This window comes from Phalacrocorax carbo, chromosome 14 (genome assembly GCF_963921805.1).
Source record: "Phalacrocorax carbo chromosome 14, bPhaCar2.1, whole genome shotgun sequence".
In the NCBI taxonomy this organism is placed as follows: Eukaryota; Metazoa; Chordata; class Aves; order Suliformes; family Phalacrocoracidae; genus Phalacrocorax; species Phalacrocorax carbo.
The window spans coordinates 11,624,753-11,651,886 of NC_087526.1; the positions used below are offsets into that span (position 1 = coordinate 11,624,753).

A 27,134-nucleotide genomic window follows, 5' to 3' on the forward strand; every position below is an offset into this window, starting at 1 on the left:
TACAAATCTTCAGGGTGTTTATTGTCAGGATAGAAATTTCCATGTATAAAAGAAGTATTTAAAAATAGCACTACCCTGTTCTCAAAATGAAATATATATACACACACATAGATTTTTATAGAAAGAATTATTACCATTTTGCTATGGGATAAAAAAACAAGTAAGATAATAACTGATTCCCAAACAATTCTGTCAAAACAGGGGCAAGGGGATCTGCCGATTCCTGCCGCCTGCTTTCTCATGGCTGCACACCTGGGCACCGTGCTGGGAGCTGGCTGGGTGAGCTAGGTGGCACGCGTCCCCGTGCCCGTGGCACCCAGCTCTCCCTGCCCCACCACTTGGCAGCAGACACTGAGACGACAGAAGCTCTCAGGGTGCCACCACTGTAGGCTTTTTTTTCTCTTGCAAAGCAGCTTGTTGGGGGCTGGGGGGAGCGGCGCAGGGCCTGGCTCATCCCAGCCACTTTGGGAAAAGGCTGGGTGTCATGTCTCCTTGTTCAAAGCTCAGCCTGCCCGTGTAGTCATCCCACCTCATCCCAGACCTGCCAGTTTGGAGGAACGAGGCAACAGCAGAGGCTGGACCTCCTGGCTTTGTAGCAGGGGTTTTTGCTCAAGTTCTTTTTTTGTTTGTTTGTTTGGGTTTTTTTTTAGGATTTTTGGTTTTTTAAATACACTCCATGTCCCCCTTGGGATTTTGTGATACAAGAACAAACAGTGATGCTTTACAATAACCTAGCAATAACAATGCCACGTAGCTACTGTACGTCCCTGTGCCCTGTCTGAGCACTGCAGCCCTCTGCAAGGATCACTTCTTGTTGGCCAGCTGCTTTTCCAAGTCTTCGAGCCTGGCCGTCATCTGAGCAAGTGAACGTGCTAAGGAAACAGTGTGAGCCCAACAGTGTGGTGAGCAAAGGGCTTTTTCCCCTTGAAGGACCCTAAAATTTTCCCCACTCCCATTTATCCATCCCTTCCTTCCCTGTGTCCCCAGGCTGCCCTGTACCCTGGCAAGCCCAGGCATCACCACAAAGGATATTTTTCTCAGTCAGGCTCTGCAGGACGGCCACGGTGTTCGTCTGGAACTGCACCAGCGCCTCACACTCGCACGGGCTGCGGATCTCCATCTCCCCTTTGCCTTCCTCTGTGACCGTGGGGGTTTGGGTGCAGTCAGAGGCATAGGCCTGCGGCACCAGGCTCTCCCCTGCTCCCACATAGCACGAGTCCCTTGTTCCTACAGCCACCCACTGGAGCTGGACTAAGGCTTGGGGCTCTCCTGTTTTCCCCTCTTTTCCAGCCTTGCTCCTTTTCACAATGCTGCATCCCTGCTAGCCCAGCAAGCTCGCTGCCAGGCATCCCACCAGGCATCCTGCGGAGCATATGGTCACAGCATGCTGAGGGCAGCCAGTGTGGAGCTTTGGTTCACCTTTGAGCCAGGGTGGTGGTGGTGGGCTGCTTACCCACATCTGCAGCCCCATGGGAGCCCCCAGGGGTCCCAAGAGCACTGGGGAGCCCCAGCCTGCCCCAGAGCAGGGAGACCTTCACAGTAACCCATTGTGGTCCTCCTGCACCTGTCAGCAGCAGAAGCACAGGTCTGGACGAGGAGACAGACCATCCTCGGAGCTGGAGGGGCATCCCTCAAGGCAGGGTGTGACCCCAGACTCTGCCTGTGCAACAGCACTGGGGCAGCCATTCACATGCCATACCTTTTCCCTTGGACTGCCCAGCTCCACCTTCTCCTTTTCCAATCCCTCCCTGAGACCCACCTCTATACCCACAACACCCTAGGCTCACACCAGCCCAGCTCCGCGCTGGGGCACAGATGCACAAACCACCCCACCAGCTCTGCAGGGAGAGGAGGGCTCCCCCGGCTTGGGGCTGAGCCCCCCTGGTGTGGCCAGGGGCACCCACCTGGGCATATGTTCAGCTTGAAGTTCTCCACGAGGTGGGTCATGGTGGTGAAGTCCGCTGAGTAGGAGAAGTGCTGCTCCACTGGCTCGGAGGCAATTGCTCTCAGCTCCTCTTCCACGGCCTTGCCGACACCCACAGCGAACATGATGATCCCTGCGTGGCAAGGATGGATCCTGAGCACTGTGCCAGCAGCCCCACATCAAGCAACCGCAAGCACAGAGGGAGCAAAGCTGACAATGCAGGATTTCCTCCAGGCTTCCCAAATACACTGCAGGAATTTAGCAAGGGTGGGCAGGAGCATGGCACCACTGCTGCGGTGCAGGCTGCTGCACGAAGAATGCTGCTGAGAGCCCCTGGGGACCCAGGTGGTGCAGCACCCCAAGGCTGGATGCAGCAGCCTCCCCCAGAGCCAGCCAACCCCAGGAACCATCCTGAGATCCCAAAGCACTGCAATTTAGGGTTCCCTGGCCCCCTGTACCTGACTCCTTTGCTTTCCTGGCCCATTCGGAGATGTCATCCTGGGAGCGCCCATCTGTGAACACAAGCCCAATTCTGGGCACGTTATGGGAGAGAGGCCTAGCACCTTCCAGCTCAGAGAAGCTGTGCTCCACCATGTGCTTGAGGGCAAGGCCGGTCATGGTGCCTTTCTCCATGTACTCCACCTCCATCACTGCCTTCTTGATCTCATCTGCGCTGTGGTACTTGTTGAGGGGAAACTCGGTGCGGACGCGGCTGGAGTACTGCACCAGCCCCACCTGCGTGCCGTGGGGAGACACCTCCAGCAGGTCCACGATGCGGTTTACAAACTGCTTCACCAGCTCAAAGTTTTGGGGCCGGACGCTCTTGGAACCATCAATCACCATCACCAGGTCAACGTGCCCGGCCCCGCACTCTGCAGGCACAGGGAGAAGGCGAGAAGGGACTAGCTTGGCTGTGGGCACCATCACGGTGAAGATGCGCAGGGCTGGGGCACTGAGTGGACCCCCTGGACCTGCAGCAGGAGTGAGGCCGGGCAGCAGGGCAAAGCATGCCCAGGGGTCTCAGCCCAAAAACCTCCACTGCCACCCCAGCATCCCCTGAAAGGCTCTCCTAGGTCTCCCTTTTCCTGAACCTTTCTTCAAAGCTCCTGTTACACCTTCTGGGCCATGTCTCTGAGGACACAAGACTGCATCCATACCCACAGCAGCCGGGATGCTCCCCCAAGCCCAGCCAGCTCTCCATCCTCTTCCAGCCCAGCTCAGACAAAGTCCCACTTAAAACCCAAGCCTAGTTCCAGGTAAGCCCTTGCCAGGAGCACAGAGGCCAGACGAGAAGGATGCCAAGAGCCGCATCCCAGTACTCACTGCTGCACGCCTTGCCGTCAGCCTGGAGCTGCTGGCCCTCGGGGCACACACAGCGGTAGGAGCCCTTCGTGCTCACGCACTTGAACTCACAGCCATGATCCACCCCATTGCAGAGGTCAGTGGCTGAAAGACAAGCCAAGGGCACAGGGTTATCCCCATCCAGGCAGGGTGGCCCAGGAACAACCCTCCCCCTGGGGACTGGGCAGGACAAAGTGTCTGCCATACACCGGAGGCTGTGCTGTGCTGCCGCACCAGGACGTACCCGTGCAGGACCTGCTGTCGGGCTGCAGCGTGAACCCGCTGCGGCAGCGGCAGTAGTGCCCGTTGGGGATGCTCACACACTCATGCTGGCAGCTGTGGTTTCCGAAGCTGCAGTAATCGATCACTGGTGAGAGAAAGAGAAGGGTGGGCAGAAAGGAAAAGACAAAAGAAGAGGGAGAGCAAAAAGCAAATGAAGAAGGGACAGGAAAGGAGAGTGACACTTACTAGAGCAGCTCCTCTTGTCCTGGTTGAGGTAGTAACCCACGCGGCAGCGGCATGAGTATGACCCACGGGTGCTGACACACTGGTGCTGACAGCCATGTCTCCCATCTGCACAGGCATCGATGGCTGCGGAGGAACAGGACACCCATCACCCTCCTGTCCTGGTCTCCCCAGGGCATCCAAGCAGGGACCGTGCCAGGGCTTCAAGGAAGCTCCCAGCACCTTGAGACAAGAAGGAAAAGTCCCAGGCTGGTGCCCAGAACCAACTAATACAACTTTGCACTCAAAATACAGGGCTCCACTCTGCACTTGGGCTGGGACGTGCATCCTCTGGTACCCACTGCCTGGAGCTCCCTCAGGTGACAGGCAGCCGATTGTGCCCATGTGAGCCCCGAGTGTCCCATCCCAGAGAGGTGACCAGGATTTAGCAATGCCGAGCACCATCCACAGTTGTTACAGACCCAGGAGGCAGCGTGCCCAGTGAACAGAGCACCTCGGCTGCTCTTGGCCTTGCAGGGTCCTCTGCTGTGCTTCAGCTTCCTTGCATGAGACCTGTAACTACAGGTCCTCTAGGAGAGTTAGGATAAAAAAAGGGTTTTTACGGGAACAGGTCTTTCCATCCGCGTTGAGCCTGTAGCCCGGGTTGCACTCGCAGTAGAAGGAGTCAGGGGTGCTGACGCAGCTGTGCTGGCAGCCGTGCTCCTGCTCCACGCACATGTCCACCCCTGCAAGACAGAAAGGGCATCAAAGCAGCCCACGGGCATGCTGGATGGGGGTACTCTGGCTCCCACACGCACCCTGTCCCCATAGCCAAAGCCACCAGGACAACCTGCATGGCCCCGGCCCTTCCAGCCCCAGCACTCACCCGCTGATTTCCAGCGCACAGACACTGCTCGGGGCAGGTTTCTGAACGGCCTCAGCTTTCAGATCTACCTGAGCACTAAACCAACGCTCAATATTAATTGATGCTGTTGACAGCTTGAGCTAAGTGAAAGCCTGAGCTCAGCTGGAACATGCTGCAGGAGCCAGGTCTGCGTGTCTGTGTGGCCAGGAGCCTGCAGAGCTGGCCAGCAAGTGAGCAGCAGGGCAGGCAGAGTAGGGGCAGGGCGTTGTAAGGAAAGGCATCAGGTGCAGGAGCATATCAGGGCCATGGGGGGGCAATATCTGGTCAGCTTTGGACCCCTGCCCCAGCAAGCAGGGACACACCACGGCACTAACGCAGCCCTGCAGGCACACACATGCCCCTGGCTAGGAAATACTGCCTGGAAGAGTCTGGAGCTGCCTTCTGCCCTTCAACAGACACCAGAGAGCTTGAGCAAGGTCTCGCCAGCCTGCTGCAGTGCCAGGTCTCCAGCAAAGCCTGCCAACACGGGGGGACACAGACAGGTCCCAGCCTGTGAGCTCCCAACCCACGCCAGCATGGCCACAGTGTGAACCAGCCTCCCAGCTCCCAGCCGAGACCGGCCGGACGCTCCAGAGCAGCATCACACGGCCAGAGTTTTATTAAACACAAATGTGCACGCAGCAGATGCCATGCACGTGACTGCGTAGGAGGAGACCCTGCTAAAGCCACTTTGAAATGTGTACGGGGCTCTGAGATGTGTCACCCATCCCTGTCACACCCAGGGAAACCAACTCCATATTTCCTGCTCTTTAATATTCCCAGTGGGAAGCTGGGTGTGCAGCAATTGCTGCCACGGCGTCCTGGCTTGGGGCAGAGCCACCGCGCACAGGTGAAGAAAAGCACTTTTTTGCAATGCTTTTGAAGCTCTCCTTATCTCACCTCAGCAGCAGAGAAGTGAGCAAGAGGAAAGGCCATCTGTCCTGGCATCCCATCGGGGAGGTTACTTCCCTGTCCACACTGCTCCTAGCAAGGGCAGCCATCCCAAACACCCCTCTGAAGGTCATCTTCTAGCCTGGGTGAGGAGCAGGCACCACGACAGCCCTTGCCACCCCACAGCCCTGGCTCTCACCCACCACAGAGCTTGTCCTGGAACTGCTTCCCAAACTGCTGGATGAGCTCGAACGACTCCACCAGGAAGACATGCTCCTCCAGCGGCGGCGAGGCCATGGCCCGCAGCGAGTTCATGTCTGCCCGCTGGATGCCCACGGCGTAGATCTCGATGCCAGCGTTCCGGGCCTGGGTGGCCACCTCAGTGACACGGTCCTGGGGTCGCCCATCTGTCACGATGATGGCAATGCGGGGGATCTTCTTGTGCAGAGGACGTGCGCCCTCCTGCGTGGTGAAGGCCACATTCATGGCGTACTGGATAGCCAACCCTGTCATGGTGCCCTGGGCCAGCGGCACGATGCTGTTGATGGCCTTTTCCATGTCTGCCCTCGTGAAGAAGGTCTTGAGGGAGAAGATGTTCTGCACCTGGCTGGAGTACTGGATCACCCCCACCCGTGTGGCGTTGGGGCCCACGTCCAGGCTGCCGATGATGTCCATCATGAACTGCCGCATGGTCTCAAACTCGAACGGGCGCACGCTGCGGGAGCTGTCAATCACAAACACGATGTCCAGGGGACCCGTCCTGCACTTCAGGGCTGGAAGGGGGCAAAGAGATGGTTCAGCCTCACAGCTGCCTGTGAGGAGCAGGGTTGGGAGTGGAGACATCCCCACTGGGTGGCTGGAGGGGTGTTCAGTGGGGGATGGAGCGGGCCAGGTCTGGGTAGCCCCCACAGACCAACACCTTCCCACTGCCAAATAAACCCACGGAGGGTGCTGGCAGAGCAGAATCAGGGACGACAGGGCAGGTAGACATGCCCTGGCTGTGGGGAAATGGCAGTCTCACTTCCTCCCAGACATTGTCCCTGCAGCCAGGCCCAGCTCTGGCTCCCTGCATTTTTGCAGCCAACAGCCCCAGAGGCTGCAGAAACTCCTCTCTGTCTGTTGGCATCTGCCCTGGCAGAGTTTCGGCAGCAGCATCTTCACCTCTGCAGCAAATCAGGACATTAAAGTGTAAAACAGCCCAGTGCCTGGTGCTGTCCTCTGCAAGCTGCAGCTCCTGCTCCAGACCTCTGCACTGCATGGGCTCTTGCTGCTGCGGTGCCAAGCACAAAAACACTGCTTTGGGCAATTCTTCTCTTCCCACCGCAGCTCCAGCTTCCCCTGTTTTTTACTGCATTTTGCCAGTTTCTGCCTAAAACGAGGGCTTGCTTTGTTGTCTTTTTCTTAAGGGCAGAAAATGAGACAGTGAGAAGCACAGCTCAGGGCATGCACACAAGCAGGGATTGAACCAAAGAGCCTCTCTTGGACATATGGGTGCTACTTCCAGTGCAAACCGGGAGAGTGTTTAGCAAGTGAAATGCCAATGAACATATTTTGCTTGGCTTGTGTGTATCCAAGCCTGGGAGAATTTGGCCCCTATGGTAAGCAAACACTTTGAGTCCCCTTGGGATGATGCCCAGACCCAGGCTGTCATCTCAACTGCTCTGAAGGTCTCCGAGACACACCCACTCCTTTCTTCATTTGGTGCCTTCACTGTTTTTAAACTGGAATTGATTTAGCTCCCTCTGCCCTGGGAGGAGAGAGGCTGGTGCCCCTGGGTTTGCTTTGTCCCCCCATCAGGAGACCCATGCAGGTAGGGGGTTCCCCCTCACGCCTCTGCCTCCTGCCGAGGTTGGAGCCTGCAGCCTGGAGGGTGACAAGCCCTGAGCTGGGCTGTGCCAAGGTTGAGTACATGCCCAAAGCAAGTGACACCAGCACGACAGTGCTGGGGCCAGGCTTGGGCTCCCGCTCCCCTGGGCAGTGCTGGGAAGTTCGGGTCCCATGCCTGGGGGGATCATCCTGGGGATGCCCCTAAAGAAGCATCAAGCCCCCCCACCTCAAGCAGCAAGCCGTCTTCCAAGGACTTCACTACCCTGACAGACTCACTTCTCTCTACTGTAGGGAATTCCCACTGGCCAGGGCTCACCTCCAGGTTTTGGTCTAGCTTCCAGTGTCGTCAGGAGAAGCAGGAGAGGGGCAACAGGCAGGAGCTTCATCATGGCTCTGCGAGACCACATGTCTCTGGGGCTGGGGGGACTCTGCAGGGATAAGACATGTTGCAATCAGTGCTGAGGGTGGGCTGAGCGACGGGGCCACGCTCATCTCTCGTGGGTGTCCCCAGGCAGTGCCAAAAACCCTGAGCAGCAGCAGTTGTGACAGATCCATCCCCAAACTTCTCTGAACCCACATGGGACTTTTACCATTCAAGGACTGGCAGTCTCAGCACAGCTAAATTTCATTACAGTAGCAACGATCTGCCAAAGGGTCTGATTTTCTGCTCTGGGTGGAGCTGGCCATCAGACAAGCCTTATTTTCACTTGCAAACCAGGCGGATGGGATGTTCAGCCAAATGCTTTTTCACTGGCGGTGCAGCTGCTCTCCGCAGCCAGCCGGAGAGTGGGAAAGCTGCACCCGGGGCTGTGGAGCACCAGCTCTCCTGACACTCCCTCTGCACAGCAATGTGCAAGAGAAGCCCCAAGATGAAATGCCAGCACAGACAAAACCTGCTCAGAAGTCTCGCAAAGTCACTGAAAAAAAAACATTTTTCCAAGAAGCTCCATAAATTTATTCTCTGCCTTTTTGCAAACTACCTTTGGAGAGCAGGGAGCAGAAGCGTCCACAGGCACAGGGTGTAACGGTGCCTGTGCAATGGCCTTGCACCCGTTCCCCAGGGCAGGGTGCTGGGTGAAGCACTGCCAGCCAGCTGCTCTCCTTCCTCGCATCACCCCGGGGGACGCCACTGCTCCGTCACCAGTGCTTTGCAGCTCTCCCCATCCTGCTGGCTTTTCCAAGGCACGCTCTGCACCCAACAGTTTTTTCACGCGTTTGAGGTGGGGTAGTTGGGGAAAGATATTTAGACCAGTTACCCAAAACCTTAGCCTATCACTTGTCTCCCTCCCGGCCCACCTCTGTGTTGCCTTGCCTTCCCCTGCCCTTGCCTGGCTCCTGCAGGGACATGGGTTTATTTGGTTTATTTTTTTTCCAGCTCTGGTTGGAAATCCAAGGTGCTGCAGGGGGAAATGCCACAGTTAATGCCACTTCCCCCAGGAGACGTGCAGCACTGCAACAGGGCACAGGTACTAGAAGGGTGCTTTTTTTAAAAAAGCACATGGAAATTCACTTTATCGGTAGTTATCAGCCGATATTTATTTAGCCCCAGGAGGTCTCAGTTGTAATTCATCACCAGGGTTGCCATTTAATTGCTCAGTGGTTACGTGCAGCCCTGAACCTAATGTATTTGATAGCAGCAATGCTGATAATAGGTTTCACAGCTGCATCTTAAAATTGTCTCCAGACTCAGTGTTCACACCTGAAAAATTATATTGAAGAATTAGAAGGACAGAAAAGGGCTACAAGAGGAAACTAGGATCCAGAATACCAGTCTCAAAGTTGGAGAGACAGCCTTTTCCCAGGGAGTGTGAGCAGCCCAGCCAGCCTGGGATGTGGCGGCCCCACAGTGGGCATCAGGAGCTCCTGCAGAGCCACACGGCGGAGGGGCCGGTGTGATCGCTCTGGGCTGTGGGGCCAAGGGGAGGCTGCAGCCCCGCAGGCATTTTCTGAGAAGCCGTGGGGCCAAGGCAAGCATCACTTGTGGCCCATTGATGGCAGCACTGGCCAGGAGTGCTCAGGTGCCTGCACCCCCTCACAAAAATATCATGTGCAAGTAGAGGAGCAAACAGCCCTTCCTAGCCCAGCTTCATTCCCCCATTTATTTAGCAAATTCTTTTTCCAGCAGTGCTTTCTTTGAGGGGAGAAAGCACACACTAACCACTAAATATTTTGGGGACAGCTGTGCCACCTATAACGTTTCTGCAGCTCTCCGAGCCTCCCTGCAATGGCAGGCTGGCACACAGCCTGCGTCTCACAGCATCCAGACAGCTTCAAAGCCAGCCCAGAGAGAGGAATGAGCTCTCAGGCCAGAAACCAAGGAGGAGAAAACCAATTCACGACTGATCTATTTTTAACAGCATCTCAGCTTTGGATGAAGTTTTGGCACTCCCCACGGCTGGAGGGACTGATGCTGCCTGGGCAGGGCACGGCAGCTCAGCCACGCATCCAGCACCAGTCCTGGCAGCAGAGACCCAGGCTGGGACAGTGCCCTGGTCCCCAGTTCAATATAACAGCCATCCCTGCCCCAGCAGCAAGGCGATGGGGACAGGGAAGCAGAGTTAATGGGACAGCTGCCCATGAGTCTCTCTCCCACCATCTCATGCTGGGCAACTTCCCCTGCTACTTGCTGTCCTCGCTCCTTTGGGGCTGGCAGCACTGGGGCTGACTTGCAGCCCCGTGGGGGTTCCCCCCACCTCCAGGGCTCCCACACTCCCCCAAGCCCTCTGTCACCACCCGGGAGTGGGAGGGAGATGGGTGGGAAGCAACCGGCTGGCAGGCAGGTGCTGGGAGGCAAGGCAAACACGGCGCCTGCTGCGATGCCCGAGACCTTGAGATAACACTGAGCTATAAAGGAGAAAAGGTCCAGGCGGGGCAAGTGCTGCCAGCTGGGCTGGCTCAGCCAAACCCCACAGCAGCTGAGCCAAGAAGTGGACCACCTCCTGACCTTTCTGAGCAGTGCAAGGGGAAAAACAGCCATTGCTTGTCCCTGCTGAAGGAGTTGCTCGGGTACACAGCACGCAGAGGGTGACCAAGGGAAGAACCACATGTAAGGACAGAAGGATCGGCAGTGACCCCAGCCTCCTCTTGACTCTCCTTGTGATCTTGGACAAAGAAGACATGGAGATGAATCCCCAGAGGCAAACAGGTAAGGCAGCACACCTTCCCTGGGCACCTCTTCTGGCAGTGCTGCCCCCCCCAGGGTGCTTGTATTCCTCCCTGCTCTGCCACTTGTCTGTCTGCTCTCCCTGCCAAATGCTGAGTCTCAGGAAAAACAGCCGCTTCAGGTTTCAGTGTGACCTCCTTGGCAGCTCTCTTCTGGCTACAGGTTAACCGAAATGCTCTGAATATTCCCCTTCTGGTTCATCCATGCAGATTGGACCTGGGCGTATCCTCCCTTGGGCAAGCCCAAAGCATAGGACATTGCAGGGAGCAGTGTGAGGGATGCAGTGAACCCCATACCTTCCTCGTTGTTACAGGGATTGGGGCTTTATATATCAAATTGCAGAGGGGATGAAGCAGATGGAGAAAGAGGGGGTGAAAGGCTCAGGAGGTGGCTGTGCATTCAAAGCCCGGACCATAGTGTCACAAGCAGGAAAGCAGGTTGTGGACTGTGGCTATAGAGTCATGAGCCAGGTCTCAGGTACAACCATATGGAAGATTTCATATATCTGGGCACATCAGCCTTTAGCTGAGATTTTTGTTTATGTCAAAAACCATACGACTCCAGCCACCTGCCTGGGCTTGGCAGACCTTTGGCACATTGTGGGAGCAGCAGCAGCAGCTCCGCCCTGGCTCTAGACCCCACAAGAAACCAGGACCAGGGATCACCGTGCACTGCACGGAGTGGGGCACAGCTGGGGGCCTCTGACCAGGCCCTGTTACCCAACATGAGCAAAGCCAGAGGGCTGTCCCATGCAGCATGCCCGTGGGCAGGAGGAGACATCACAGTGTGCCTGGGCATGCATGGCAGGGGTGTATGGCAATGATGCCACATGTGCTACCAGCTAATAACATGTATTTCTGTGCCAGAAACCTTGGCCAATAGTAGAGCAGCCCTAGATTTGATGTTCCTGAGACTCATCCACCTCACCTGCCTCTCCATGTACCCCGCTTTGTTCTGCAGGGCTTTTCTTTGCAGAGATCCAACCAGGCAGTTTTGGCAGGCCATAATTCCACTCCCACAACAGTGTTATTTAATTAAAGTGTCAAAAAAACCAAAGTAGGCTCAGGAGCCTGGACACAGACTCTTTGTGCTTAGGACCCCAGAGTCCTGCCAGTACAACAGCAGAAAGACAGCAGAGCTGGCCTCAGGCTGGAGGGCAGGGAGAAAAAAATTCATGTCCGCAGCAGGACAGCAAGTCATCCTTCAGGTCCATGCCCAAGAGGAAGGCTGTCCAAAAAATGCATGTGGTACCAAGAAAGGATGACCAAAGTGTGTCTTGCCTCAGGCATGGGGGACAATGAAGCAACCAGAGCTACCTGGAGACATGCAGCCAACTTACATCAAATTGGAGGCACCTCCTGAGATTGGATTTTGCTGTGGAAACCCCAATGGACTGCTAGCAGGTTGTCCATATATTCACAAGACCCTCAAGTTGTGTGAGTGGATGAGGCCTGGGACAGCCCTGGAGCTGGATCCACCCTCTCCTGGAAGGTTGGCCAAAGTTTGGTTTCTCCCAACACAATCCATGATCTCAAGATGCTCCCTGCCTGCAGGTGCAGAGCTTTCAGCAGTGCCTCTGCTGCCCATCAGCACTGAATCTGCCCTCAGGACCATTTTACAGGCAGCACTGAACCTGCACTCAATCACAGCTCCAGCATCTCAGTGCTTATCCTTCACAGCAGCTGGGTGACAGGCAAATACCATGAGGACAGCAATGCCGTTTTCAGAGCAAGTAAGAGCCTGGGGGCACAAGCACATTGAAATGAGGGAAACGGCATTAATTTCCAGCCCAGAATGGCTTTTTTTTCCCCCTTTTTAAGGGCTGCTGTGTCTTTGGTTCTTCCCAAACACATATGTGGGAGAATAAGAGCAGACTCTTTCCAGGACATTGCAGTACTCTCTGGTTACAACGCTATGGCAGCTTTACTGGGCCAAGTGCCACCTGGAATGACACGTTTGAAAAATAAGGCTGTATTTCTCAAACAGCACATCATGGCTCCAAACCCAACAGGAGTGAATCGGCAGGAGTGCTGTAACAGGAAAACCTTCCTGAATGCATAAGGGACTTCTTTTTCTCTCCCCTTCCTCCCCCAAAAAGCCAGTTCCCCGATCTATGTGGCCCACTCCTGCACTCACTAGGACTAGCATATTCACAGGTAGGGCGCAAGGAAGACAGGTTTCTTGTCCAGGTCCATTCGCAGGCTGAGTGACAGATGTCTTTGTTTCACAGTGCATGGACTTACCATACAAGTCCCGACAGGCTTATACTGCGAGATGACATTTGAAGTCCCCTTGGGAGGGAAATGCTGGTTGTAGCAATGGACAGAGCATTCCCTTTTAGATCACAGAATCCCAAGTTGGAAGGGACCTCGGGGATCATCTAGTCCAACCTTTCTAGGAAGAGCCCAGTCTAGACAAGATGGGCCAGCACCCTGTCCAGGTGCCTCTTGAAAGTGTCCAATGCGGCCAAGTCAACCCCTTCCCTGGGGAGATTATTCCAATGGTGACTGTCCTCACTGTGAAAAATTTCCCTCGTGTCCAGTCGGAATCTCCCCAAGAGCAATTTGTGTCCCTTCCCCCTTGTCCTCTCCATGTCACTCCTTGTAAAAAGGGAGTCTCCACCTTCTCTGTAGCCACCCCTTAAGTACTGGTACATGGGGATGAGATCCCCTCTGAGCCTCCTTTTCTCAAGGCTGAACAAACCCAGCTCTCCCAGCCTACCCTCGTATGGCAGCTTCCCAGTCCTTTGATCATCCTGGTGGCCCTTCTCTGGACCCCTTCCAGCCTGTCCACATCCTTTTTGTACAGCGGGGACCAGAACTGCACACAGGACTCCAGGTGTGGCCTGACAAGCGCTCAGTAGAGTGGGATGATGACTTCTTTACCTCTGCTGGCGATGCCCTTTTTGATGCAACCCAGCATCCTGTTGGCCTTCTTGGCCGCAGCAGCCACTGTTGGCTCATGTTGAGCTTTCTGTCCACCAGGACCCCCAGGTCCCTTTCCACAGAGCTGCTCTCCAGCCAGGTGGATCCTGTCTGTGCTGCACTCCCGGATTGTGTTTCCCCAGGTGCATGACCTTACACTTGTCCTTGTTGAACTTCATAAGGTTCTTGTTAGCCCACTCTTCCAGCCTATCCAGATCTTCCTGCAGAGCAGCTCTCCCTTCTGGAGTGTCTACTTCCCCACTCAATTTGGTGTCATCAGCAAACTTCATCAGGCTACACTGGATCCCATTATCCAGATCACTTATAAAGATGTTGAATAACATTGGCCCAATATCGATCCCTGGGGGACTCCACTTAAGTGTTAGATGTTAGATGTTCTCCATGACAGCACATGAGGTCTTTCTCTGCTACCAATCTATCTCTAAATCTATCTTGGCCTCAAGCTGCATCAGGAGAGGTTCAGATTGGATATTAGGAAAAAATTATTTACTGAAAGAGCGGTCACACATTGGAACAGGCTGCCCAGAGAGGCGGTGGAGTCACCATCCCTGGAGGTATTAAAAAAAAACACGTGTAGACACGGCACTTCAGGCCATGGTTTAGGAAGCATGGTGGTGTTGGATTGATGGTTGGACTTGATGATCCTAGACGTCATTTCAACCTTAATAATTCTATGATTCTATTCTAAAAAGCCTCCCAGTGCTCTGCAACTCAGCTAGGAGGAGAGCCTCCTGCCCAGCCAGCCTCTGCACTGAAACACGTCCCTGGGCTGCTGTGGCAACAGCTGGCAAGAATAAATGCTATATTCACTTGCAAATTAAACATGGCCATTCGAAGCACATGTTAAAGATCTAGCCAAGAGGAAAACATGGTCAGCCAATTCCCCTTGTTCAACTAATCATGTCATGAGGTAGCTCCTGTTTCAGGACTGCTGGTAGCATTTCTCCATTCCTCTCTGTCCCACTCAAGGCCTTAGACTGCACTTGTCTCCTGAGCTGCAGGACAAGCAAACTCAGCCCTGCTCCTAACTGGTCTTTAAAGCAAAGCTGGAGGAATATTGGAATACCTTTAGATTTTGATGAGGAGTGATCAACAGGAGAAAGACCCACCTTACTGACTCTCTTTAAAAAACAGATGGTCTTCTGCAAACAGGCCCCTGAAGGACAGCTGAACTAGGCCAAGAGACTTCAGACTTTGGAGGGAAGGAGGTCTGGGCCATCCAGAAGCTGAGGCAGCAATCCATTGCCCAAGTTCTTGTTCTGAGAAGAAGGTGTTAGAGAGCATTTTTTCCCCAGAAATATGCATGTTCAACCACAAGCGGAAGAGAAATGGCCCAGGGCAGCTCCTGGGCTGGTGCAGAGTTTGTCAGCTGAACGGCTGATGCAGCAGGGCTGGTATCTCTAACCAATGAGATTGATAGTTATTAGCAGGACGTCTGTCTCCTGAATCTGCTGGGACCAATATCCCCAGCTGACCTCCAGCAAGCTTACATGGCACAGACAACCACAGAGAGCGCCTGCTGTTTCAGCCCCGCAATCAAACGTTCATTGCCTGACCTCCTTCTCTAAATCTTTATATCATATTTCTCACTCTGGAGACGTGACTCAATGTGTTGGCATAAGGAAATATGCCAGGAGAATATTCTTGTGCCTCTCCCCTTCATCCTACTCATCCTGCTATGTATTTAATTGAAATAGCAGAAAGTGAGGAGCATTTGGCAGCTGCAGAAGAGCACACGGAGACTTTTCAGCCCTCCTCAAGACAGAAAAGCAAGCTGGTTGAATTCTTTGTCTAGTTACTTTTCACAGGGAGAACCCCAAAGGTAGCATGGGAAACTGCTCCCACCTAACTTCACGGCTGCCACTTCCCTCTGACAGCAGGGGAACCACCGTTCCAGGACCAGGATGCCGTCAGCCCATAGGAGATGCACCAGAGAAAAACTTCCACCGGCATCGCAGTGGCCTGTGGCCTCACATCTGCCCACACTGGAGAGCAGGTGCCTTGGGGATGGTTGTGCCTCAGCATCATCCTGTCCTTGTCAGCACACACAGATGCCGTGTGGAAACCTCCTGCAAGACCTCCCCAGGGACTCAAAGCAGCACCTGGGGCCATGGCTGAGGACCGCTTGACCTCAACCTCACCCCAGTGTGAGATTAGCCCTTGCTGGTCAGCCTGTGAGCAACTAGTTGAAATTGTCTAATTCTGTGTCATTTACTGAGCTCTTGCCAAAGGTGCCTACAAGGTCTTGTCTTCCAGGACAGATCAGGGAACAGTTCAAGGTTGCTTCACTGAGGCTTTCAGGCCTCATGAAGTTCTCCAAGGAGAGTCCTACAGCATGGCATGAGGAACCAGCAACCAGGAGTGTCAAAGCCACTTTCTCAAGACTGCAGGAAGCCTGTGGCAGAGCCAGGACCCGGGCTGGCTCTCCCACCTGCAACCCAGGATGAGGGCACAGTCCCAGCCAGGGTGAAACAAGGGCACTTCAGACAGTCATGGGAATGTCCAAACATGCTTTAGGGAACCTGGGCACAGAGCAGCTGCCCTCAGATCTTGAAATGAGAGGTTCATCAGATGACAGGGAGAGTGAAAGGGAGGAGCGGTAGTGAGATTGTTGCCTGGCATTTGAGTGCAGACTGAAATGTTTTGTGCCACTCTCATCCTGGCTGGTACTCTTAAAGCCAAAGCAAGATGCTGTAAAAAGAGAAGAAGAACGAGGGGGATGTCTGTGACACTTCACAGAAGCTATCCAAGTCCAGCTGCAAGTGTAGGAGCTATCAATACCCAAAGGTGGGGTCTTTCCATCTTTTTCAGCATGTGGACCCTGCTAATTTTCCAGCCAAGACACAGATTCTTGAATAGCGGGTTACCTCTGCTGTCAACAGGTCTGCTCCTACTGATTCCTGCCATGGACTCCTACAGGTCTGCAGACTACAACTCAAAGACTCCCAAACTTATACAGTAGCAATCAACCAGCAAAGCAGCATGATACAGCACAGAGACAGGAAGGCTAAAGCCTGGAGAGAAACCAAGTTACTGCCACCTCTCTGCAGGGGACCACAGCAGATCCCTACAGATTTCCCTGATGGGCACCAGAGGGATCAGGTTAGTGATGGATTCATGTGTGCAACCAAAGGCTTGCGAGGTGAGAGATCAGAAGTTTGTGGACAAAGAGACACAGGCAAAGGCAGAAAGTTGCTAGGGAAGATGGATCCAGCCTCTGGAAGAACAAGCTGCCAGAGAACCAGAAAAGCTTCAGACACAGGATCTGGCACAGCAGCCTGGGGGCATTCCACATGGAAACACTGCCATAGCTGTGCACCAGTCTGGAGCCTCCTGGGCGCATGCCTATACCGTCCCCTGCTTTAACTGAGCTGTTTTTAAACACTTTACATTTGGCCAGGATGGGAGAGGGAACCAAAGCCTTCTAAGTGCTAAAAATGTTACTCAATACCTAAAGGTACATCTGTGCTGCAAATACCTACAGAGGGGCGACTCTTGCCAGCCCACAGCAGGTAACAGAAAGTGCGAAGTCTGGGTCCGTGCGCCCAGCTGCTCAATGGAGCCCTTATGGCAGCTGCGTGAGCTCCCTTCCAGCCAACGGAGCCCAAGTGATCAATTTGCTACTGTTTGGGTCCAAAGTGGAGAAAACACGATTACTGAGAAGTAATGACAAGTGGCAGGAGCCACTCAGCCTCTCGACAGGGGTGTCACAGACGTGTGACATCTGGCAGAAGAGAGACTGACTGGTTCTGGGGGAGTAGCCGATTTTTGTAAGTTTCTTTATAAGCACCACTCAATCTTTTTTTTACTATGTTTCTTCTAGGACCCATTTATTCACTCAGTCAGGCTCGTCTGTAATTCACATGTACGGGTAGGTAGAAACACTGCTTATCTCCCCCCCTTCCATGTTCCAGCCCTATTCATCACGCATTTGTAAATGGCATTTTATGAGCACTGAGTGTTTAACAAGGCAGGCACACTGCTCCAAAAGTGAACAAAGGGGCCCCTATTGGAAACTTTAAAGATGTTTAAACAAAGGCTTCTCTTGAAAACCTTTAACCCCTAATGCCAACCTCAAGGGAAAAGCTGTTATGAGCAATCAGAGCACAAACATCTTCTGTGACCGTAGATTGCCTACAACAGGCTGCCTTGTTGGCTTCGTCTTTTCATTTGCTACCATCGCTAACAAGGGCAGCTCCTGAGCCCATCTTGTACTAATCACATAAAATTTCTTTGATTCTTCAAGAAAAAAGAAAGTTACAACTTCCACAAAAATCAACAGCAGCTTTTTTTCTAGCTGGATGCAGCAATACCCCACCTACTTTGATGGAAAGTGTTCTTTTACTACAAGCACCGAGATACCTTGCACACCTTCCAGATGGGAATTTGTATTTTGGATGAGGCCAAATTTATCCATATCCTGGTGGCAAGTATCAGGGCTGAAATCTGAGGGCAGACTTCCCTACACACACTTTTTGCTGATATCAAATGCCAATCTAATGAAACCCTGAAGAGATCACAAGAACCTGCTTGTGAAATGCAGTTTCTACTTGTTACTGAGAACCTGCACGCTCACTGCCTGTGATTAATTGCTCCTCCTGTTCTTGGAAAAAGAAAAAAAAACCTTTACTATCAAGAGATGCTACAGAGGGTCCCACAGAGAGAACTTATAGTCAATTATAAATAAACTGGGATTAAATGAATAAAAAATCCTATGGGTTTAAGCAGAAGAGGTAACGCTGTGTGCCCCTCAGAGTTGGGGCGCTGAACAGGCTCCTCTCTTGGAGCCCTCTTCCCCCCTGCCCCCAGTCCCACTGCACACACATGGTGACCTCCTTCGGAGCGGGACAGTCCCATGTCTCTGCCAGGCTCCTCACCGACACCGGTTCCCGCTCTGCAGCCCTGCCTCCCAGACCAATTCGGCAGCTCTGCACCGCAGCAAAGGCTGTCCTCGCAGAACGAGGGGGGAAGACGCCAGCGGAACACGTACCACACAGCGTGTATCTGCTCAGCTCCACTTATCTCGGATGGCTGCGTGTTAGCGCAAATACGATGACTGCAGAATAATCTGATTTTCCAAACAAGTTTTCCCATGTAATTGCTTGGAACAAAAGTGCCCAAAGCTAATTTTTCACCGTGAAATTGTTGGAATTATAAGCCAAAGGTGGGTGATTGCTTGTGCAAACATATTTATGAGTATGCACAGACCCAAATTTCCAGTCGTGCAGAAGCAGCGCATAGCAAACTTAGGGCACACTTTCAAGTTATCTTTCTGCAGTATCTCGATCTCCTATTGCTCAGTACACCTTGCCCAGGTGTACCAGACCTTATTATTCTCTGATAAAAGAGATCCTCGATTGTATAAGCAGGAACCTGCCCGAAAGCTAGGCAAAAGGTGAGCAGAGCAGGCAGACTGCAACCTGTGCCATCCCGACAGCAGAGGAGAGGTTACATTCTCCACGCAGGCACTGGGAGATGGAGCGGGGTACCATGTGCCCTCTTACTGCCCACCAAAACATATCCCCCAGCCCAGCACGCTCGGGAGGGCAACCACTGGCACCGCTGCAGGGGGACGAGGCCGCACAGCTGGGGGGCTTCGGGAGGGCTCCAGCCCGCAGCTTTTGGGAATAAAACCCATGTCAAAGGGTCCGCTTTCCCCCCACGCCCCGGCTTTGCTTTCTGCTCTTCATGCCCAGGACGGCTGCTCCCCTCCAAGGGAAACACGCACACACACACCGCGGGGCTGCCAACCCCCGCCGCAGTGCTCGGCGCTGCGCGCAGCATCGCGGCTCAGCCCCGCCGGGCCGCGGCCGGGCTCACCCTCACCCTCACCCTCACCCTCCTCCTCCTCTCCCTTCCCTCCCCGCAGGGGCGCCGGCGCCCGCAGAGCCCCTCACTCACCCGTGCCGGCCGCGGAGCCGCTCCCCGCCGCGCTACTGGGTCAGGTACGGCGGGCGCGGAGCTGCGCGGGGCGGCGCGTGGGGCGCGGGGCTGCGCGGGGCGCGGAGCGGGGCTGCGCGGGGCGGCGCGGAGCTGCGCGGGGCGGGGCGCAGGGCGGGGCGCGGAGCGGGGCTGCCCAGAGCTGCTCGGTGCGGTGCGCGGTGCACTGGCAGGCGGCGGGGCCCCGGGCGGCATTTAACGGGGCGGGGGGAACGGGGGGGGCGGCGGGGCGGGCCGGTCCCGGGGCAGCGCTGGCGGGGAAGAGCCGCCCGCCGCCTCCCGCCCCGCGGGTCGTGTCCGTGCAGGTGCCCGCGGGCGGGCGGGAGCCGCACGCAGGTGGGAACGGCCGTCGGCAGCGGCGTGTGGCGGCACCGCATCGAGCTGTGCCTGGCTCGGGGTCGTTCCCAGCCCTTGCCTGCCAAGAACTTACAGGGAGAGGCTTTCTTTTTGTCCCCCCTGCTCCCTTCCCCCCGCCCCCCCTTTTTTTGTTCTTTTCTCCTTTTTTTTTTTTTTTTTTTCTTTATTTCGTCTTCCCCAACTGTGGGAATGCACCTCGGAGCCCCATAAACTCAGGGGGTCCTGGAAAAAGGAGAGTCCGAGCTTAATGTCCATTTGAGCTACAGTGCCCTGGGAGTTTAGGAACATCTGCAGGTCGTGGCTGCAGTGTGGGGAGGTGGGTTTGAACCAGGGAGCTGCAGACCAGAGCTCTGAGGGCTGTAGAGCCTCAGGCTGAACTTCCCACAAGAAGGTCAACTGGTGTGCCCAGCTGCAGCAATGGAGGTCATTAGCAGAAGCTTCTTAGATACCCTGGAGTAGACCTTCCTAGCCCTTCACCTCTTCTCAGCACTTATATCAGTCTAGTGGTGCTAGGAACCACCTTTAGTGCTTCACAGGACTATGTTTTAGTGCTTTAACAGTACTTTCCGTCCTCTTCGTACTAACATCAGTTGCTACCTGAGGAACAGAGAATCACCCACATTGCCTGAATTTTCTAGCAGAAAAGCCACTACTGCATTACCAAATTTGGGTATTTTGAGGGTGTTGGTACTGCTGGGGCAGGCACAGGGCAGCCAGGGAGATGCCTGGGGTGACCACCCCGGCTGGCCCCCGGTCCCCTGCAGAGCTCACTGCCGCAGGGTTTTCATGCTTCCTGCTCTCGGCTGGTGTTTGCTGTTGGTGTGGTCGATAAATCCCAAGCCCAGAAAAGGCTGAATTTCACTTGTGTGTGCAGCAAGGAAAATATAGGATTTATAAATACCAATGCATATACAAGGGCTTGTGGGTTGGGTTGGTCTGGATTAAAGGAGGTATTGAAAAATGAGGGAAGCCAGAAACTGCAGGCTTCTCATTTCTGTGATTTCTAATGGCTTTTCCTTTTGCATAAACACTGCATTGACTCCATACCCAAGAGCACTGCAGGCGTTTTCTCCCCTGCTCTGTACAAAATAAAACCCAGACCTCTAAAATGGATATTTTTTATTAGGATGTTTGGTTTCCCCAAGCCCAGGAAAGAACAATTACCCTCTGTGGCAGCAAGTCCCCAGCAAGCTCCTAAGCGAGGCAAACGGCAGCTCTTTTGTGGGAGAAAAGCAGCAAATTAAATCTCTGTGCTTTGAATTCAGTGTTACCTGCACTCAACAGCAGAGTTACCATGAGTTAAAGTTCTCATATGAAGAGCTGATTTGAAGACCCAGCTCCTAAGCAATAGCTGACAGTATTGTATTTTGGTCTCCTTAGTCAGGTACTTTTCATTCCCAGGGGACCGACAAAATCAGGTCCCTTGCTCCACAGACTGAGCCAGTGAATGTTGGCGAACTGGAAAGCAGTAGTGCAGAAGGTGGTTTGCTTTTCCTGGTGCCTGTGAAGTGTTTTTTCTGCTCCCATGGTCGCCCAAGGATGCACACACAGAGTGTTGCCCTTGCAGAGCAGAAAGTGATGTGGGGACCAGGATATGTCCCACAGCATGAGCGTGGCTGTCTCAGCAGGGCCATGAAATCCAGTGGCAGGGGAAGGCTGAGATGAAAAGGCCCCTTGATTGGGTTCTCCGCTGTTTGTGGCACAGGTGGGAGCCGTGCCTATGGCAGGGATGTCACCCGGAGTGGAAAGGCAGGATACCCCGAGCTGCAGTGGTCTGAGAGGGGAGGTAGCTGGCAATGCACAGCCCTGCCCGACCCACTGGGACTAAGGAATGAGAAAATGCATTTCCCAGCTGGAGGCAGGACAAAGCGCTGATTGAGGTCCCCCACACCCGCCACTGGGAAGGCAAGGGCTAATTTTCAGCTGTGGTGTTAAACATCAGCTTTCCTAAAATCAGCAATGTGGTCGCAGGGGCTGACCCTACCCAAGCCTCTCAGCGCCTGCCTGCGTTCCCTGCGTGCCCACATAAAACAGCCCTTCACGAGATGGTCCAGCTGTGTGTCTCATGTGCAATGCACCCGGGGCATTCCTCCTTTTCTGCTTTTTCCCTTGGAAGAGGGCACAACAACATGGCCAGGGCTTGCAAATACCCACGGGTCTCTCCCCCCTCCCACACTAGGGCAGAGCCACCCCAGAGATGCACCTCAAAGTGCACTCGCACCCTCTCCTGAGGCACATCCTGACCTAAAGTGAGGGAAAAGCCTTGGCGGTAAATGATGGCAGGCTGAGCAGGGAGGGGAAAAGGCTTACAAAAATCAGCGTAGGAGAAAGGTGGTGGCTCCACTCTTGCTCCCCCCCTGCTTCCACATAATGCCTAACTGTGTGCAAGAGCAGTGGAGTCCCAGCTGAGACCTCAGGCTCTGAAAAGGAGGCTTTTAGCATGAGCTCTAAGAGCCCGGCCCATGCAGTGCTGCTAACATGACACTGAACTAACACTGCACTACAATCAAAGCATTTTAATAATTTAATATAATAAATGTCAGAAGGAGTGAATAATTCCCTGTAACCCTGAGGAGGCTGTAGGTGCCAGAAAGAGCCAAGTGGATATATTGAGCTGCTTTAGCAATAGCCCTTTGACTCTCTGAAGGTAAATTTAAACCAGATGATGGATGCTGGGTGGTCACCTCAGTGGGCAGAATGGGGAGCACTGTTCAGAAATGCGTCACTAAAGGAATTTAGCCCCAAAATTTGGAAGGCAATGGCTGCAGAGAACGGACAAAAAAAAAGTAAAACAAGTTTCTCAGTAGTTGTTCCTCCAGCTAGAAATCTGAAGAACTGCAGTCTGCTTATCTGCCTTTGGCATGTACGTTCCCACTTTAAGCAGTAAATAGCATGTGGATAATTATTCCAGAAGACTCTAATAAGCTCCGGGCAGTAACCCACGTGCCTCTGGTATTATGTATGGATGGCAGGGAGCAGTGATACCGGCACAAGCCTGGCCCTGCCTGAGCTGGTGCCGCAGGAGGCTCTGCGGAGCAGGCATTGCTGCTGGCCATGCTGTCAGCACACGTCTTAATCCACAGGTTTTGGCAGTTTGCTCTTGAACACTCCCTGCTGCTGCCTGGCCTCGGTACCAGGCTGTTTCTCACTCTGCTGGTGGGTTAATGGGAGAGGCTCCCTCCAGCAGCGCCCAGCCCAGCAGCTCCATGGGGATCAGCTCTTCCCAGGCAGACCATGAGCTATACAGGTGGGCGCCGGTGAGCGCACTGGTGCTGGTGGGTGACACAGGGATGGAGCATCTGTCCCCCCAGCTGAGACATGAGCAAGGACCCAAAGCTACGCTCCTCATTTTGCAATGAATACTGAGCAATGAGACTCACCAGGAAAAAATTCACCCACCCAGCCTGGTTCTCCCCTGCTCTGTGCCTGTTGTCTCCGACAAACTGAGAGTGAAATGCTGCTGAACGGAGCCAGCAAGGTTTGGTACTCATTTTTAACTGTGTTGTATTAGTGTAAAAGAATTGCCAAGGCTAACTGACAGCCTTTTCCATATTTATCCTGATCACAATCACTAGTTGTGTAAAAAAAGTCTTTTGCAGATTGATTCCCAAACAGTGCTTTTAGATGAAGGGAAAAGTAGCAAAGGCAGATCAAAGCTGAAATCACACTATTGCTTGGCAGCAAAGGAGTGAGACAGCTGCAGATTGCCATTATGGAAAAAGATTCAATAACTTTCTTATGGGATCTCTTTGGCTGTGCAAAGATATAAAGCAGTCAGTAGTCTGGCTGAAAAGCTTCACTCCAACCTGTCTAAGTAACTCATCCTGGAGAGGGCACTGGTGGGGTACTGGTTGGTAAAGCTCAACTTCAGCGTGCTGGCACAGGAGTCTCCCAGCCCCGTGATGGAGCGTCATCGGGAACCGATTCAGCCTCGGCACAGGAGCCATTAAGGGTGATCCGAGGGTCTGTCTGGCAAAGGAGCTACGGCTGGCTTGCCATGAGTGCCAGGCGTGGTGAGGGTGGCTGAGCCCAGAGCCGTGTGCTGGCACAAGTGCTGGGGCTGCTGCGGGGAGAGGAGCTCGGCTGCAGCACGCGCTCTGCAAGCCATGCTCTGCAGTCAGGAACAGGCTTGCCGTGGCCATAAAACATTAATTTCTCAGACGCAGAGTGGCAGCTAATGCTGTGGGTGACACTGGCACTGGCTGTAAGTCTGATTTTGGCAGCGCGCCATTGATTTATGCTTGCTGGTGATCTGGCTAACACGTCTAGGATAAAGAATTGAGAACAGGGAGGGCAGGAGATTTTATTGCCCATCTAAAAACCGAACACAGCTGTGATGGGAAAATCTGTGGAGTGCAAAGAATCAGGTCCCCATGGGACTACCCAAGGAGATGCTTGGTAAGTGTTTGCTTGTATGGGAGATGTGTTTGTCTTCCATGCACAACCAGGAGAGCATCAGCTCCATCCACAACGTGGGAAGGCTGGAAGGGAAGGGGTATGAGCTTAGGGCTAGTTGTAACATGGGTCCTAGAAGCTGTAATGGGCACAGCCTATTTAAAATACACATGTTGCACTGGGAAGAGCAAAACTGGCTGGTGAACTCTTCTAAAAGGCTGCTTGGGATGGCAGTGGTTGCAGCTTCTCTCCCTGGGAGCTTGCTCTGGCCTCTGAGCTCAGCAAGATCTCACCATAGCCTTGCGGTGTTTGGCAAGACCAGATTTACCTCTCTTCACATATCTGATCGTTTGTGTCCTCATTTATTCTCCATTTCTAGCCCATTTAAAAGGAGGAGAGACTGTTTTAATGGGGATGCTCCACAGTGTACCTCTTGCAAGATTCTCTCTGGATGTCCATGGCTGATGGCCCACATCATCACCACTTCTCCTCCGAGTGATCCCGCAGTGCTGCCCACAGTCCCCAGCAGATTTCCCCTGGTGGTTCAGCAGTGTGTTTGCAGCTGTGGTTGGGGTTTCCCAGCCTTCTCTGGCCACTGCTGTTTCTCTTGTCTCCGATGCAAGGCCATCGCTGTGTGGAGAGGTCATGAGTGTCACCCAGCAGCCTTGGGAAGGTCAAAAGCCAGAACCTGAAGCCAGTTTCCATACAGCTTTCTATCTCCTGAGGATGCTGGATCTGGTTTGGGTCTGATGCTCATCCAAGTGTGTCCAAAACCATCCCCTGGGCATGCAGAGTAGAAACACAGAGCCATTGTCCAAATACCAGTAGGCACGATCACCGCTTTGGAGCAAGTCAAGGGAGCTCAGTGCATGGAATAAGTAAGCTCAGGCTTAAGTCAAGACCTTTTCATAACCAGCCAGGCTGGGTCCCCTTGGTAGGAGCAATTTCTCCTGAGTGTGCCCAGCTACCACCTCCCACACACAGGCAGATGTGCCAACAAGGGGCTCCTGCCCAGGCAGCACCTCTTCCCTCTCCTCTGGTTTCCTCATCTCGCCAAAGGGCTTTCAGTAGGGCAGGAGCTGATGTTCTTCAGATGGGCGGGCCTGCCTCCTCTGAAAGCAAGTCAGCACCACAAAAGTCTCCCCAGTAGACACCCCATAAGTCTCCCCCCTCTCATCCCCCAGTTCTTGCACACGTGTCCCAGGTGGCAGAGCTTGGGCCCACCTCATCTCTCTCCAGCCGGTCAATGCCCAACCTACTAAGTTAGCAGAGTTAAATGCTGGGTGCATAGGAACGCCTTCTAGTTATTACAGCAGAAAGAATCAGCAAAACCACCCACTTCTTAGGTTTCAGAGAAAAATACAGCTATCTTCACTCAACAGCCCCTACAGAAGCCAATGAGCAGCTCCTCCTTGCGTGATAGCTCCCCAGAGCTGCACTCACGGCTCAGCAGCATCATTTCCCAACTCACCAAAAAGCCATACAGCAACAAGCACATCAGGTGGGAAAACAAATTAATAATCAATTAAGGCACTGTCACCATTGTGTGGGGCTGGAAGTCTTAGAAATTTGTGTTTCAGAGCTATAAACATAGTGTCCTGTTGTGTGTTTGATTGGAAACTGATAAAACAGTTATTCAGTTATCCAAACTTTATATTTTTCAGCCAGCCCAGTCTTAAAGCAGCTGAGATGCTCTCTGAGCTCCAGTGCTTTCCAATGGGAAAGCCTCTCCCCCTTCCCTACCCATCAGGCTGGACACGGAGGGCGCTCCAGGGTCCTTGCTCTGAGTAGGACTGGTAGGGCAAGGCGAGGAGCCCGGTTCTGGTGTTACAGTGCTAGGGGGGCCGCTCTCTTGTAGATCCAACCCATATCAAACCAACCTGCTTCGAGACAGTGTGCGGAGGTACCTGCAGGTGCCGGCAGACCAGACAGTACTGATACTGCACGCCAAAGTCGCACAGAAGTCATACGGCAATGAAAAAAGGTAGGAGATGGCTCCAGCTTCTCTGAGAGACCCTTCCAAACCCAGTTGCCTAAAGCTCCATTTCAGCCTTGCTAGATTTCTCTGATTTAAGCTGGTGAAGCTAATGATTTGATATATTCTCTCTCCATCCCTTCGTGACCTCTTTGCATCTAAAACTACTGTTTACAGTTACTCCTATGATGTAAATAGATCAGAAAGATGAAGTAAAAGAAGGAAAAAAACTATTCAAGAAGAAGGAGGAAAGTTTAGTGTTTTAAGTGCTCTGGAAATCTTGTCTTCAAATCTGAATGACCGCAGCAGGGACTGGGGCATTTCCATCAATGTCCACAGTCTCCAAAAAGCTGCTATTTTTGAAAATCTTTCCCACACTGCAAAAACACCTCGAGGGTTCTGGCTTGAATCTCCAAAATTACTGCTCCTGGGCAGTGACGTCAGACTGTGGCCGTGCAATATAATTAATACTTCATTAATCCTTGTGATATAAATAATCCTCCATTATTACTGATGTGGAGTAGCTATGAGGCAACGAGCTCTACCTCTAAGGCATAACCGCACCCAGACCCCAGCGACCCCAGGAGACAGCTCTAAGCTGAGCTGGCTGTGCCTACAAAGTCCTTGCCACATCCAGCCTCCTGCCAGGGGCTGCTGGTCCACAGGTAAAAGTTTTATTTCGAGACGGGGTCTCCCAGCGAGGAAGGAAGCCCCCATATCACTGAGCTTTCAGAACAGGCTCCTCCCCCTGCTCTGGACCCCATGTAAGGGATGAGCGTGAAAATCAAATGCCGGGTCTGGAGAGGGAGAGAAAACCAGCACAGAGCTCCCAGGTTAAAGGTGCTGGTGCCATTTTCCTTCATGGTGGGAGGCAGGGGCCCATGCTGTAGATGGCTTGTTTAAATAAACCCGTACCCAGGACTTTAGGGCTCTGAAATATCCACCCCCCTGCACCAGTGTTTTCTTTGCTAGCACTTTACCCAGTATCAATAGAGGATGAATTTGCACCATTCACACAAGTGCAAAGA

General features: G+C 53.5%; 2 protein-coding genes across 2 annotated transcripts in view; one reads left to right on the top strand and one right to left on the bottom strand.

Annotated features, from left to right (window-relative positions):
• On the bottom strand, positions 1-19,491 carry MATN4 (matrilin 4). The gene is made up of 11 exons (XM_064465732.1): positions 19,341-19,491; positions 7,648-7,759; positions 5,708-6,277; positions 4,333-4,455; positions 3,734-3,856; positions 3,510-3,632; positions 3,248-3,370; positions 2,383-2,796; positions 1,905-2,057; positions 1,033-1,137; positions 1-863 (listed from the first exon to the last, which is right to left on the bottom strand). The coding sequence occupies exons 2-11, from the start codon at positions 7,736-7,738 to the stop codon at positions 805-807; spliced, it is 1,884 nt and encodes a 627-aa protein (XP_064321802.1). The 5' UTR covers positions 7,739-7,759; positions 19,341-19,491; the 3' UTR covers positions 1-804.
• RBPJL (recombination signal binding protein for immunoglobulin kappa J region like) overlaps positions 19,128-27,134 on the top strand; it is a 13,244-nt gene continuing 5,237 nt past the window's right edge. The window contains exons 1-2 of the mRNA XM_064465336.1: positions 19,128-19,384; positions 25,990-26,115. Of these exons, the coding sequence (XP_064321406.1) occupies positions 19,128-19,384; positions 25,990-26,115 (383 nt within the window). The remainder of the gene's footprint in view (positions 19,385-25,989; positions 26,116-27,134) is intronic.

Coding starts and splice junctions, on each gene's coding strand:
- MATN4 (XM_064465732.1), bottom strand. CDS start 7,738: ATGTGGTCTCGCAGAGCCATGATGAAGCTCCTGCCTGTTGCCCCTCTC. Junction 4,456..5,707: donor GTTCCAGGACAAGCTCTGTG/GTGGGTGAGAGC, acceptor TCTGTCTTGCAG/GGGTGGACATGTGCGTGGAG. Junction 3,857..4,332: donor GGATGGAAAGACCTGTTCCC/GTAAAAACCCTT, acceptor GTTCCTCCGCAG/CCATCGATGCCTGTGCAGAT.